Below are 13,252 nucleotides of genomic sequence, written 5' to 3' on the forward strand. Positions count from 1 at the left end.
CCTTACATGTAGTTTTGCTGCCAGCTGCATATTCAACATGGCAAGACATTAGGGCAGCTTGTTTCTTACTTGCATAGCATTTATGAACTGCTAAGAATTGGTTCCCTTTGAAAGAATATATGTGTAACTTTAAAGCATGTTCACTAAGCAAAGCGTTGCACAGCAATCCTTAGGTGAATACCTGATTTGGAAGGGGATGATCTGAAATTTAAGCCAAGGGATAGTCCTATACAGTGGAACCTAGGTTCCGAACGCCTCCGTTGTCGTACGTTTCGGTTCTTGAATGTTGAAAACCCAGAAGTAAATGCTTCCGTTTTCGAACATTTTTCGGAACCCGAATGTGCGAGGCAGTTTCCGCTGAGTGCAAGAAGCTCTTGCAACCAATGGGAAGCCGTGCCTCGGTTTTTGAATGTTTTGGAAGCTGAACGGGCTTCGGGAATGGAATTCCATTTGAGAACCGAGGTATATGGAGAAGTGCAACTGCATTGGTCTCCGTGCCATACTTTCCGACTGCAAAATTGATCAATAGTGCCTGCCCTTCATGTCTCTTCCTGTGACCAGGAACAAAAGGATCAAGGAGGGACAAGCCAGGAGGAAAAAGGTAAGACAACAAAGTTCACATTTTTCTTTATTGGTCACACAGTTCAACACATAAAAGCGCTCTGAAGAATACGCTGGACCCACATGGTCTTTTCTTGGCCAGTCATAGAGAAAGACACAACAGAAATAAAAAACCAAGGGGAAAGCATATATGTCATAAATTTTAAGCTCTTCTGTAGCTTTTCTCCTTGCCAATTGGCACAATCTATGTAAGAGTTAAAGTGAAACCAACACCCCTTTATTACCAAAAGATCACTCTTGCTAATCAGGACAAAATGCCATTCCATTGCATGAAAAAATATCAGATACAGGATTGGAATAATTCCTCAGAAAACAAACAAGCCTTCTCTCCCCGCCCCTCTTGCTTTGGTGTCGGGAGATTCATGTGGGCGAGTGAGGGGGGTGCGGACACTGGTCAAGGCGCATAATAGGCTCTCTGTCCTCAGAAGCAGCATTTCAAAAGGAATAAAAGTAAATGTGTAGGTGTAATGAAAGTGCAGTGTAGGAATTGAGAACTTTAATGCTTAAACTGGCTGTTTGATCTTTAACCTCAGCAGATCTATGGGCCTCATTCCACGGATAATCATCCCCCCACCCCAAGATATGTTTGCTTTTTTCCAAATCTAACACCTTCTTAAATACTATATAAGGCTTAAGTTTTAGAAAACTTCATGCAGCAAAGCACCTATGCAAGATAAAGGCAGGCTGTGAGATCCTTAAAACCAGAGGGGATTGGGAATGTAAACCTGGGTAATCTCTCCCCAGTGTCAAGTCCCATATTGCTGGTCCATACTGACTTGATCCTGATGAGAAGAATGATAGAGACAAAAACTGATTCTCCTGGATGTCCTTCCGAAGCCCTTTATTGATTAGTCTCTCAGAGGCTGATCGTTCTGGCTTCACCCAGCTTCCATTCACCCTGATTCCTTTCTTGTCTAATAAGAGCCATGCCTAGTAGTAGGGAAGGGGCATGTTGTAAGACCCGCCTACTAACAGCAAGGTAAGTTAAGAGAAAGAAGGAAGGAGACCAAACTTATCCACTTCCATTCTTCTCACACACTGGAAAGTAGGAATGGGGACAAGTTTTTGGACTTAGCTGATGCACAAGGAGGTCAGGCTGACTGCAAGAAACATTTCTGACATTTTAGTTAACGAAAGGATATGTTTGTGTGTGTCCTGCACATTCAGTCACAATCCCTCTGCACAGAGAGCCACCATGGGATGAGGTTCAAGGGTGTTCTCCCAGGTAGTTGTCTCTTTCCTGCCACTTCCAGGGATGGGAAGTAAGATTTGGGGGAAAGAGAGACAAGGAAGGAGGAAAGGGTTTTCTGAAAGAGGGATTGTGCAAAAGCACTTTCGGCACAAGCCCCACTCCCCTGCCCACATCCAGAACAGAATCTTGATTCCCCAACTGGGCTTATACAGACAAAAAAAGTCAATGTGGACAAGTTGCCTAGAGAAATAGAATTTATCAGTCTCTGAAGGGATTTCCCACTCCATCAAGTCCATGAGCTCAGGCATCATCAATGAGCTTCTCGCCATTCTCTTCCTCCTTCCTGTTGCACTCGCGGCTTCCGCAACCTTCCTCTTCATCCTCATCCTCTGCACCGTCTGTGAAGACATCCTTCTGGCCATAGCTCAGCGTGGTACGTGCCAGGTCCACTTCGATGGGGAAGACGTCGGCATCCCGCAGCACCGCGTAGCAGTCGTCATAGTACTTGGAAAGGGTTGAGACAAAGCGCTGGAGCTGGAACACAATGTCTTGCACTGCAAGAGAGGACAGACAGCGGTTAAGGGGTGGTGCAGCATGTGTGTAGGAAGCAGGCACCCAACTTACAGAATCCTCACAGTTACTGCAACCCTTGTTTTTGGCAGCCTGGCTTATGAGTTCAAATGCTACTTACTGTTTAAAGCAAAATGCCTAAATGCCAAAGATTGTGGAACCAAGAGCAAGCCCTTGGAAATAGGCTTTTTGGAACTCAGTGGATATGACTTCCTGGTCTAATATATGCAGCACTGCAAAGTGAAGGATCCAGAATGGATCAATTCAACCAAGCAGAGTCAGCAATTGTTTATAGACAAAAGGAAGGTAAGCTGACATACATGGGAGAGATCTCAAGGTGCAGGGGTCTCAAAAGGAAGCAGCTCCACAACCGAGCTATTTATTATTATACCTGACCCTATTGTGTTGTTATGGGATGCAACCAGGGCTTTTTTTTCCAGCTGGAACTAGGTTCTGGCACCTCTCAGGGGGCCACCATTGGCAATCTAAGAGAACAAGGGAGGTGTTCTGCCACCTCTTTTTCTAGAAAAATAAGCACTGGATACAACATTTTGAAAAGGTGTTCCTGTGTGTATCTCCACCCACTCTTCCTCCTAAACAAGGACACAGTTGTTCATGCTGCTCAACACTCCTTAAGCTCTAAGGTCACTTTTTCAAAAAAAGAAAAGTTTGGTTTTTTAAAAATCACACATCACAGTGTTCTATCCTTGATCTTTCAGCTTCACCTCAGAGAGCTCCCCCAGCACAAAGACACCTCTCCAATTCAATCTCCCTCCACACTGTATGTCTGATGTCCTAAAGTCACTCTGCTTTTCTAGTTCCAGCGACATTAATGTTCTTATCCCACTACAGCAAAGGCAGGCAAATAAGTTTCTATCTGTCACACACAGAGAGATCTGGAAAAGTCACAAGAAGAGTGATAGAAAGGTCCAGAATCTGGGTGTGTTTCCTGCGAAGACCAACACGGTTCTCTACATCTTGGCTCAGCTGCTGGCTCATAAAACATCCGGATTTTGGTTTGCCAGTTACCCATCCCTACACTGGAGCAATGGCACATTTGGCTGAACAGCTGGTGTACTTCAAGACGGGGCAGGGAAGAACACAGCCAGCCTCAGGTAAGAAGCAGTAGCATGCTTGATGGCAGGTGAACATTATTGGCTCCAGGGCAGGGGAGGGGAGCCTGCAGCCCTCAAGACGTTGTTGGAGTCCGTCTCCCATCATCCCCAGCCAGCATGGCCAATGGTCAGGGATGAAGGGAGTTGTAGACATCAGAGTCTCCACAAACTAGTCTTTGGAAAAGGCAACCCCACTCACCATGTTTCTGGTCTAGCAGCTCCATCTTTTCTAGCACATCCTTCCGCATCTTGGCAAAGCGCGTCCGTGCCTCCTGGCGGCAACGCAGGATTAAGCGGTATTCGTAATTCCCAGTACTGACTCGGTAGAGAGGCTCCCCCAGCGCCTGCCCAAAATACGACATCAATGTAGCAACCAACCACAAATCGTGCAATGGCCTCATGTGTGGCTAAATGCTTCCCTAATGTGCCCTAATGCTGCCCTAATGTGCCCTGATCAAGCTTCTCACTTGATCATGCTGCAACCCTGGCTGGCCAACAGCCAAACATTAAAAGCTATACATTCTGTTAGCTGCTTGCTTGGCAAGGTACAAATGACCACAGCGCTTGAAGTAAGTTCCAATCTTAGTTCATAAACTGACTTCCCCTGAGCCACAATTTAGAGTTGGGGGGATCTGTCATAAATAGTGTCAATCTGCACATCAATGCAAGATTCAGAAGAACGCCACTTTGGTGAGCATGAGCATAGTACACTCACCCTTGCATTTAAGTCTGTGGAAGCAGGCAAGCAGGCAATAGGAGCGCCCACGAGCAAAGATGGGACTATGATGGGATGTAACCACTGTGCATGCTAGTGCTCAGTACTTACAATGCAGCTGTATTCCTCATCATCCATCTCCTTCACCTTGAGACAGTAAGACTGAAAGGGAATAAGAAATAAGCAATGTTACAAACTACTCCTACCATCCATCCAGACAGATTGGGATGTGCTTTTAAGTGGGGATGGACAGAACTGTCACTTCTAATTTCTCCAAGTTCCACATTTCTTCCAATGGTGGCTGTACACATACCATGCATTGAAAGCACATAACAAATCTTACCCCACACAGAACTACAGTTCCCAGTATCCTTAATGAACTACAGTTCCCAGGACATAGGAAGGGGAAACAGGCACATGCTAGTGTAGGAACTTATTCTAAGGAGATCGCAGTCAATAAACAAAAAGAAAAACAGTGAATGGACGCATGTGTCAAAAAGTAACGGTGTGCTGCTTCCTCAATGGTCAGGCTTGGCAATGAGGAGAAATCACACACTAAGATCAGAGAGATGTAAACCCTGAAAAAGAAAGGAGGTGGTATTTCACAACATCTCTCCTTCCCCGATTGCCCAAGCCAAGGGAATGAAAAGAAATTAAACAGAAGTAAGATTTGCGCCTGAATACGACAAAACATGTCCTATTCAAAGCTAGTTCTTAGGTCTCAACATTCATGCTGTGATGGAATTGCTGCCAGGAAGGCATAGCTGCTGCAGCTGTGGAATGGTACGTATTTGTATGGCGCTACTGGTTTGCACCGGGGCCTTGACCTATCCCCTTGGGTCTTGTTCTAGCTCTTGTTTTTATTTTAAAACAGGAAAATGAGCAGACCTGAAAGAAACAGCACCCTGTCTAGCTACCAACAGCATGCTGTGAATGCTACTACAATCCGATCGCACAAGCTGCTCCATTTAGGAGCTGTACTCTGGTGCTGCCAGTTTCCCTTGGCTTGATATATCTGACCTGGGAGTGCAAGGCAAAGTCATTGGTAGGTCCCTTGCATGAAATGTCTACTTGTTCTGAATGTTTCCGTGACTTACCATTTTAGGAAGCCTGAGTGAACAAACAGATCCTTCTGTGATTCCTCCTCCTTGTTCACTACTGGCATAACACCCGGGACCCACTATTGTCAGTATTTCAGGCTACACGGAGCACTCTCTTGAGCATTCTTAACAACAACAAAAGAACAGCTTACCAAATACTCAAACTTGACATCCAGATACTTCTTGATAGTTAGCCTTGTGTCAGGAATGGCCTTGTTCAGGTAAGTGTTCAGGTCAGTCAGCATCTGTAAGGAAAGGCTGAACGGTGAAAAATGTAGGACCAAACAGAGCAGAAAAGGTTCTTCTGCATGCAACAAGCCTAGTAATCTCAAGAAGTGGATGTGATCTGTGAATGTCAACCCTTCCGTCAGCTCTCAGCATAGTTAAAACACTTGATGCACAACGGAGCCTCCCTCTCACTTAAGAGGACCTGATGCAACATTTGTGGCTCATCTATTAGCCAATCTGCTCACCACTCCTGTTATTGGTCCGATCCAAAGCCACGTAAAATTAGCACCCTGCCACTTCCACCTACTCCCCTGTCTTAGTTCAAGGCATTCCAGGTCTATGAGCCCCACTCCCCCCCCCTACCCCATTTCTGACTTCCTCTGTTTTAATGGACCTTGATGTGACCCTGTCTAGCTGGGAGAGGTGATGTGGAGAGAGCAGACAAGCAGAGCTGGATGAAAAGCCCCACGTAACAGTGAGTAAAGAGTTGTACTACAACTGGCCTAATGCCACCCTTTGTCATCCCTTTTATCGAGCCTTATCTGCCTCGGCTCACTTTTGCCCTCTATAGGAGACTGCAAACCATTTATTCTTATTCTTATTTGAATTTATATACTTCCCTATACCTGGGGGTCTCATGGTGGTTTGCAGTGTTACCTTAGTCTCTGTAAAATACCCCAGACATTCCCTGGAAGGTGATGAACTCCCCTTCATTGGAGGTTTTTAAGCAGAGGTTGGATGATCATCTACCACAAATGCTTTAGCTAAGATTCCTGCATTGAAGGTGGTTGGACTGGACAACACTTGAGGTCCTTCCAACCCTACAAAATTCTACGATTCTATGTTTCTTTACCGGTTTGATAGTTTTTAGAAGGCGGATTCCAAACTTCTCAATGCTGCGGTGGGCATCTGCAAATTTCACAAAGGCTTCGCTTGCAGCTGGTTGAGGCTCCCGTACACCAATGACCGAGAAAACATCACCAAATGCTGGGCAAAAACAGCAAAACATGCAATTGGGGACCATAGTCAAAATAACAGGTGCATTTTCAGGCTTGATGTTTATCAATCTGGACTATTTCCTCATTTCAGTTCATGATCATTACCGTAGTATAAACACCATGCTTTTACTACTTCAAATAACACCACACCCCTGCCAACAAGGTCAGAAGACTCTGCCCCACCTACCTACCCTTAATGGAGGCCCATACTGCTCTGAGACTAGACTTGGCGGCAACCCAACAGGTATCCTCCAAGCCCACCATTATCAGTAATTTGCTTCATGATGTTCCCTGCTCTCCAGAGAAATTGGCAAGGCTTTCCTCCAAGTAGTTTATGAAAACCCCCTGATCTAGTGAGTTGTGGGGGTAGTCAAGGTCTAGGTGGCGTAGGTTTTGGTGTGGGGTGGGTTTTTTTTGCTGGGGGGGGCGTGTAGACAGGGTGGTGAGCAGCACAAGCAGGGGTGGAGCCTCTAGTGGAATGCATATGTCCATGGGTGACACAAACAATTCAAATAAGATCCTAAGCCCATCTTTTGGAATAGCACGTCTATTGATTTGAGCACCTGATACAGGTACATTTTAAACTGCTTTTCTGCAGGCTAATAGCAGGAGAGAATCCCAAAAGGATTTTTTTACCTGTCAGCACACACACTTGAGAGAAGCAAATCCCAAAACACTTCACAAACTACTGGCACTAAGACCCGTAGTTCTCATAATCGTCTTGGATGACAATTATAGCATTTTCAAGATCTAAGATGAGAGATTTCCTGCCCAGAGAAGCATGTGCCATGATTTGGCCACAGCCTGAAAGTCTTCTGGTCCATGTTTACCTCTGTGAGTTTGAGAAAGTTCAAAGAAAGCTCTGAGGAGACTCTTTGTGTGTTCCGTCATGCCTAGACAGAGTTAGAGAAAAAAACAAAACATTCACTATGGACAAGGGGTGGGGTATCATTACTTTTAAATTCAGGACATTAGCACCACAGCAGGCTTTTGGGAAAAGAAAACAAAGACCAAGTGTGGTTGGGGGGAATCTCCACTGACGTCACCTTTCGTACCATGAGAAAAATGTAGCCTATGTGGGTTCTTGTCAGTGAGACTGCCTGCAGGAAAGACTGTGTGGCAAGAGCAGTACTGACCTGGATGTCATTAACTGCTCTGCTCCTGGGTTGGTTTCTGCGTGTGCGCGCACACAGGGACATGCAAGTGATTCTTGGAAGGATTTACTCTCTGCCCTACCAGCAACACCAAGGCAAAAAACTGTGGTAACATAAAGGTTATTGACCATCTTGTATAGGTTAAGGTTGTCTGTTGGTTTGTCCTAGGGTGAAATATTGTTCTAGGGTGAAATATTTAACTGTCCCCATTGAAAAAAACTCTGCAAGCCCTCTTAAAGATTTAAGTGGTGGAAAAACAGGATATAAATCTAATAAAGAAAATAAATCTTGTCTCTTATCTACTATGCATATATCAGGGGTAGCCTCCTGGGCTGAAACCTTAAAAGCTTATAGGCCATGAGGCTGAGATATGTTTCTCAAAGCATTCAATCCTTCAATAAATGATCAACATAAGCCCCAAGACACAAACCCCTTTCTACGTTTCACAGCAAGGAAGGAAAATGTCTATTTACCTTTGTATAGCTCTGCGGTCCTCTCCAGCTCTTCTAGTCTTTTTACTAACCCATCTACCAGAGAGAGAGAGAGAGAGAAAGAGATAGACGGGGAAAGGGGTAGGGATCCATTATTACAATGAGAGTTTGATGCCATAAGAGCTGAAATCCTCTAGCTGGGTTCCCATTGTCAGAGCTTTCACAAATGCGCATTCATGATACAGATTTACGAAACAGGCATCAAATCACATAGAAACAAATGTGGAAGTGCGGGTGTATATGCTGTGCAGAGAAAGGCAACCCTCTTCATGTCACCTAGAAAAGAGAATGAAGAATGACAAAGCAGTGGAGTCCAGAGAGCAAACTACCAAAAGTTTGAGCAGTGGTGAGGTAAGTGAGAAAGAGGAAGAGAAAAGTTTTCAGGCAGACTTTAGTGCAGGAAAAGACTGCCTAGAGCTGAAGGAGAGGGTCCCGAAATCACACATCTTTTCACAAATTCAGGAGAAAGAATACTGTATTTGGATTCTCCAGTTCATCAAATTTCTGCCAACTTCCACTGTCAGCCTTATGATACAGCACAATGAAATGTTCAAGTACTTCACACATATTATCTCATTAATCCTTACAACAGTTCTGTAGGTAAGGGGAAGTATTATTACTCCTACACGGCAGATGAGGGGCTAAGGATGAGACAGAGTAGGCTGCCAATGGAGGCGAGATTTGAACCGAGGACTTTCTGGTTCACATCTCATTATTTAGCCCAGCTCTCCATGCCACAAAATTATGAACAGAAGGCCACTTTCAGGACAACACACACTTTGTAAGTGTGTGAGGATGTGAACATGGTCCTTGGCATTGCTTGGAACAGTCACAGAGGCCAAGTGTGAATGTCCTCCTTGAATGATGCTTACCGTTGCAGAGGATGGCTCGGCTCAATCCCAGGGCATCTGCTGTCCCTGAACTCATGTTCTCTACCAGGCGGTGCTTCACTTTCTTCAGCACTATATTCCAGGAAAGAAACACACTCTGTGAGCAGAATCATTTCTCTATGCCGATAGCACAGCAATTATAATATTATATCTAGTCAAAGAGAAGATGCCCAAATGAAGAGGAAATCATAACTGGGCTAATTATAAAAGAAATGCCACAGAAAAGCCAGTCCTGTTTACTACATCAGCATTACGAGGGAGACTGAGAGGTCGGCACGACATACCAATATCTAATGTCTTCCCCTGCTTCGGATCAGCCTGGAGTTTGTTGTAATGAATCGTCACTTCTCCCTGGAACAGGAAAAGCCAGAGCTATTGTTCTGCAATTGAGAGGAACGGAGACGGCTTCCACTAAAAAGCAACAATGGACACTTTGCATTCCAGAAACCCCTTCCTACCTCTCACCTTCACCACCTGTATCATTTTGGCCACTTCTACTTTGGTTTTCCCTTTGACTGACTTCCCATTCACACCTGTGATTTCATCACCAGCTGCCAAAGTTCCGTCCTGAGCTGCAGGACTGTTATCGAATACCTGAAGAGGAAAACACAGTGAAGGTGAAAGCAGGAAAAAGGCAAAGACAGGAGTAAGGAACCAGAATGGCAGCACGTCTGTTTTCATGCCCCTTTGCTCATATTATTTATAAAAAGTCTTTAAATCTCAGAGTTGTCAATCATATCACTTTAATGAATGTTGTTGTCGCACACACTATCATGATCAAATGGTTCCCCCCCCCCCCAATTTACAGAAACACCATTTTCCCAGGAGGGATACCTCTGAATCTGCATTTCTCTATCGTGAAAAACTAATATTAGAGACCAATAAAAAACATATTCATGATCCCATCTGCTCACATATTTGCTGGATCACCCAAATTAAACAGCCTAATTTCAAATTAAAAATGGATGTTCTTCACATTTATGTAGGTCAAAAATTCAAATTTGTTAGATACTGGGAAAATGTCCTTAGTGTCACTTGTGACACATCCCTTGCAGATGAAAAATGCTGAATATGTTCACAGCTCTCACTGGATCATGAGATTTCCCCACGGGATTTCTTTTTAGGTCACACACATGAAATTCAGTAAACTTAATAATATAGTTCTTTACAAGTCTATGAAGTATTTTAAAGAGAAAAAGAGCAAATAACAACGGACCAATAGACCAATACAGTTAACTTGCCAAATCTGCCACTCAAGTTGCCCTGTGACAGACAGAAAGGCATTGGGAGACAATGTTTTTGCATTTATATGTAAGGCTATTGATGGCGGAAGTCCAATGAAGCTGAGAATTACACTATGCTCAAAACTGTGTGGTCCAATCTCACCCTCAGTGCAATCCTAACTGTCCTTCTTTTCTCTAGGATAAAACACTCCTCTCCTAAAAACACCAACCTGAACTATATAGAGGCAGGGACAGTACTGAGCTCCTCCCCCGATGCTGATACCAATCAGATTTTGAGAGTCCTTTTTCAAGACCACTGTCCCAGGCACAGTGGGAATCCCCCTAGAATAAAACAGAGGTACAGAAATTTGCATAAAAGTGGGTGCCACCATCAACGTGTCATCTCTGCTTTTGGAATATATTGTAGAATATATTGGGACAGCAACGATCACATAAGAAACATAACACACATGAAACATAGTAATTATATTATCAGAGAAAGGAAAATCGTATTATGTGTTTACATACATAAGAGTAATAACAATACCTTCTCCTTCTAGTACATGTATTCCTTTCCAGATACAAAACCTCATTCCTGTTCTCTCGTAAAATTAAAATCATAGTATCCAACCCAAGTAGGAGATATGTCCTTATGAACTGAATTAAGCCCCCAAACCAAGTCATATGCAAATCAGCTCTAAATTCAACCCTTTAAGGATATTCAGGGTTATTTTTTAGGGTGCTCATTCCACTTTTTTCCAACCCAAATTCTGTGGGTGCAGTCCAAAAAGTTGACAGTACTAATGCCTTATCTGAACAGCTCCTTTTTTCCAGAAAAAACATATATACATACAAACCTACTGAGTAAAAAAAGATAGAAAAGCAAAGACACTTACAGCTTGTCCTCTTCAATGTCATAGTCCAAGTCTGAAAACATGATTCCAAATTATTGAGGGCTTCTTGTGAGAGACTCTGACTGCTCCAAACTACCTGGAAAGGAGAGAAAAAACCACATCACCTAAGAAGCGACTTGCTACCTCTGAAAGCTCTCTGCCTTCAGTTTTAAATTGATTTGCTGCTGCTGTTTTAAAGTGAATTGTGATTTTGTGACGTTATTCTGGTTGTATGTTGTTGTTTGTTCATTTTTGTTGGTTTTAATCCCTGTAAACCATCCAGATAACTTTGGCTGTAGGGCAGTCTGAAAACGGTATTAAATAAATTAATAAAGTGCTCCAGAGCAAACAAATCTCACTGCAGGTAAGTACCATGTCAATGCCACGGCATAAACTATGCTTCCCCATCCCGGTATTCAAAGCAACATCTAAATCTGCTCTGACTGGTTGGCAGTTCCTCCGAAATGCACAGAATGGATGCCATACAATAACAGAACAGACCATTTTCTTTGTTTTATCATTTCATGGCTCCCATATTTTTTAATGCGCAGAATCCTATATTCATGCACCAGCATGGATACTTTCTGTAGCTCAGGCATGACTGTATTGCTCTACCTTTTGGCCTGCTTCATATACCTAACAGAGAGAGAAGTCTGCTTTGACTAGATAAATTTAGTTTTTACTTATCTAGCATTGCGTGTGTGTGTGTGTGTGTGTGTGTGTGTGTGGGAAAAGCCTAGAAAATGAATTTTACTTAAACATCACATTCTTCCAAACATCACAATACTACCAACAGTGGTTAACAACAACAACAACAACCAGCAGCAGCTACATGCCATCGCTATTTTTCCTTCACAACAGCCCTTACGGGGTAGGCTTGGGGGGGAACTGCGAGGCTCTCCTTCCCACAGGTACCGTCCGAGTTCCCTTTTACAACCCTTAAGAAGGAGCGGGATATTATTATTATTAATATTATTATTGGTGGGGCGAGGGGGGGTCGCCCTGCCTTTTCCCCTCACCGGAAGCGCCTGCCTCGAGCTCAGCATCCGCATCCACCTGCTCGCTCTCTCCTCTCCTCCTCTACCTGTCAAGCCCCAGAGGCTCCCCCTGGATTCTCCACGTCAGTGCCAAACCTCGCCGGAAGCCTCCGCCCACTTCACTTGCATAGCCACGCCCCTCTCCTCGAGGTCCAAAGGCTGTCGAAGGAGGTTAGGAGGAAAGAAGGAACCCGAGCCCGCTCGTCTCTCGCGATAACAACACTTCGAAGGCCGCGGATTGGCGTCAGAATGGGAGGGGGGGAAAGCAGTTGGTTGCCGCGGTAACAGAGGCAGAACGCGTCGACGTCGCAGCGAGAAGGGGATGTGGGCGGGGCCTAGCAGCTTCCCGTGGTAGGTGGGCGGGACCGGTGACGTGTGACGGGTCCGCTGCAAAACCGCACAATTACGGTCTATTAGGCGATTTAATTCTGAGGCATGCATGAGGATCTGGAATTTTTATAACAGTGTTGCTCTGGAATTTTTATTTCTAATGGACCAGTGCAGCTGCCTACATTTGTTCGCGTGTGTGCGCACGCAAATAGCCATCAATCGGTCGGTCACAACCTTCCTTGAAACTGCGACATTTATTTTGTGGCGCCTTAAAAAAAAAAAGTGGCACGAGGTCCCTCGGATCATAATCAAATGCAAAGAAATGTGAACCTCATTTGGAATGTGGGATTAAAAAAAACAAGACCCAAGTGGTTTACTAAGATGAGTTGAGGCACAAACAGTTGATTTACTCATGCACTGATATGAAATAGTAAATTTACCCAATTTAACTTCCCTGCTATGTAAGCAAGTAAGTTATATGTAAGTTATGTAAGTTACCGTATATGGCCTAACACAGTGTTGTCACTTAGCGTTCATCCTCCGTGTACTCAGGCTTTCCTTTAGTCTTTCAATCCAAGTCTTATCCAGAAGTTGGGGGTCACTGGTTTGAGAACATGAGGAGAGTCTGCCTTCTACCCCAGCATCCTGTTCTCACAGAGTGGCCAGGCCTCCAAGCAGAACCTGAGCACAAGAGC

At 44.3% G+C, this 13,252-nt stretch overlaps 1 protein-coding gene across 3 annotated transcripts; it reads right to left on the bottom strand.

Moving 5' to 3' along the window:
• Positions 1–611: 611 nt before the first annotated feature.
• On the bottom strand, positions 612–12,423 carry PICK1 (protein interacting with PRKCA 1). Of its 3 annotated transcripts, none has more exons than XM_053405962.1 (13): positions 12,275–12,423; positions 11,194–11,287; positions 10,528–10,639; positions 9,540–9,668; positions 9,359–9,425; positions 9,057–9,146; positions 8,167–8,220; positions 7,370–7,432; positions 6,395–6,528; positions 5,466–5,558; positions 4,325–4,375; positions 3,698–3,842; positions 612–2,367 (listed from the first exon to the last, which is right to left on the bottom strand). In XM_053405962.1, the coding sequence occupies exons 2-13, from the start codon at positions 11,232–11,234 to the stop codon at positions 2,114–2,116; spliced, it is 1,233 nt and encodes a 410-aa protein (XP_053261937.1). In that variant the 5' UTR covers positions 11,235–11,287; positions 12,275–12,423; the 3' UTR covers positions 612–2,113. The 3 variants fall into 3 exon arrangements, with proteins under 3 accessions (XP_053261937.1, XP_053261936.1, XP_053261935.1); XM_053405961.1 differs by having other exon boundaries at positions 11,194–11,283; positions 12,210–12,423; XM_053405960.1 differs by having other exon boundaries at positions 12,210–12,422.
• Positions 12,424–13,252: the final 829 nt, after the last annotated feature.

The sequence above is a fragment of the Podarcis raffonei genome, chromosome 10 (genome assembly GCF_027172205.1).
Source record: "Podarcis raffonei isolate rPodRaf1 chromosome 10, rPodRaf1.pri, whole genome shotgun sequence".
NCBI lineage: Eukaryota > Metazoa > Chordata > Lepidosauria > Squamata > Lacertidae > Podarcis > Podarcis raffonei.

Coding starts and splice junctions, on each gene's coding strand:
- PICK1 (XM_053405962.1), bottom strand. CDS start 11,234: ATGTTTTCAGACTTGGACTATGACATTGAAGAGGACAAGCT. Junction 10,640..11,193: donor GACATTGAAGAGGACAAGCT/GTAAGTGTCTTT, acceptor GTTTTATTCTAG/GGGGATTCCCACTGTGCCTG. Junction 9,669..10,527: donor CCTGCCTCTATATAGTTCAG/GTTGGTGTTTTT, acceptor TTTCCTCTTCAG/GTATTCGATAACAGTCCTGC.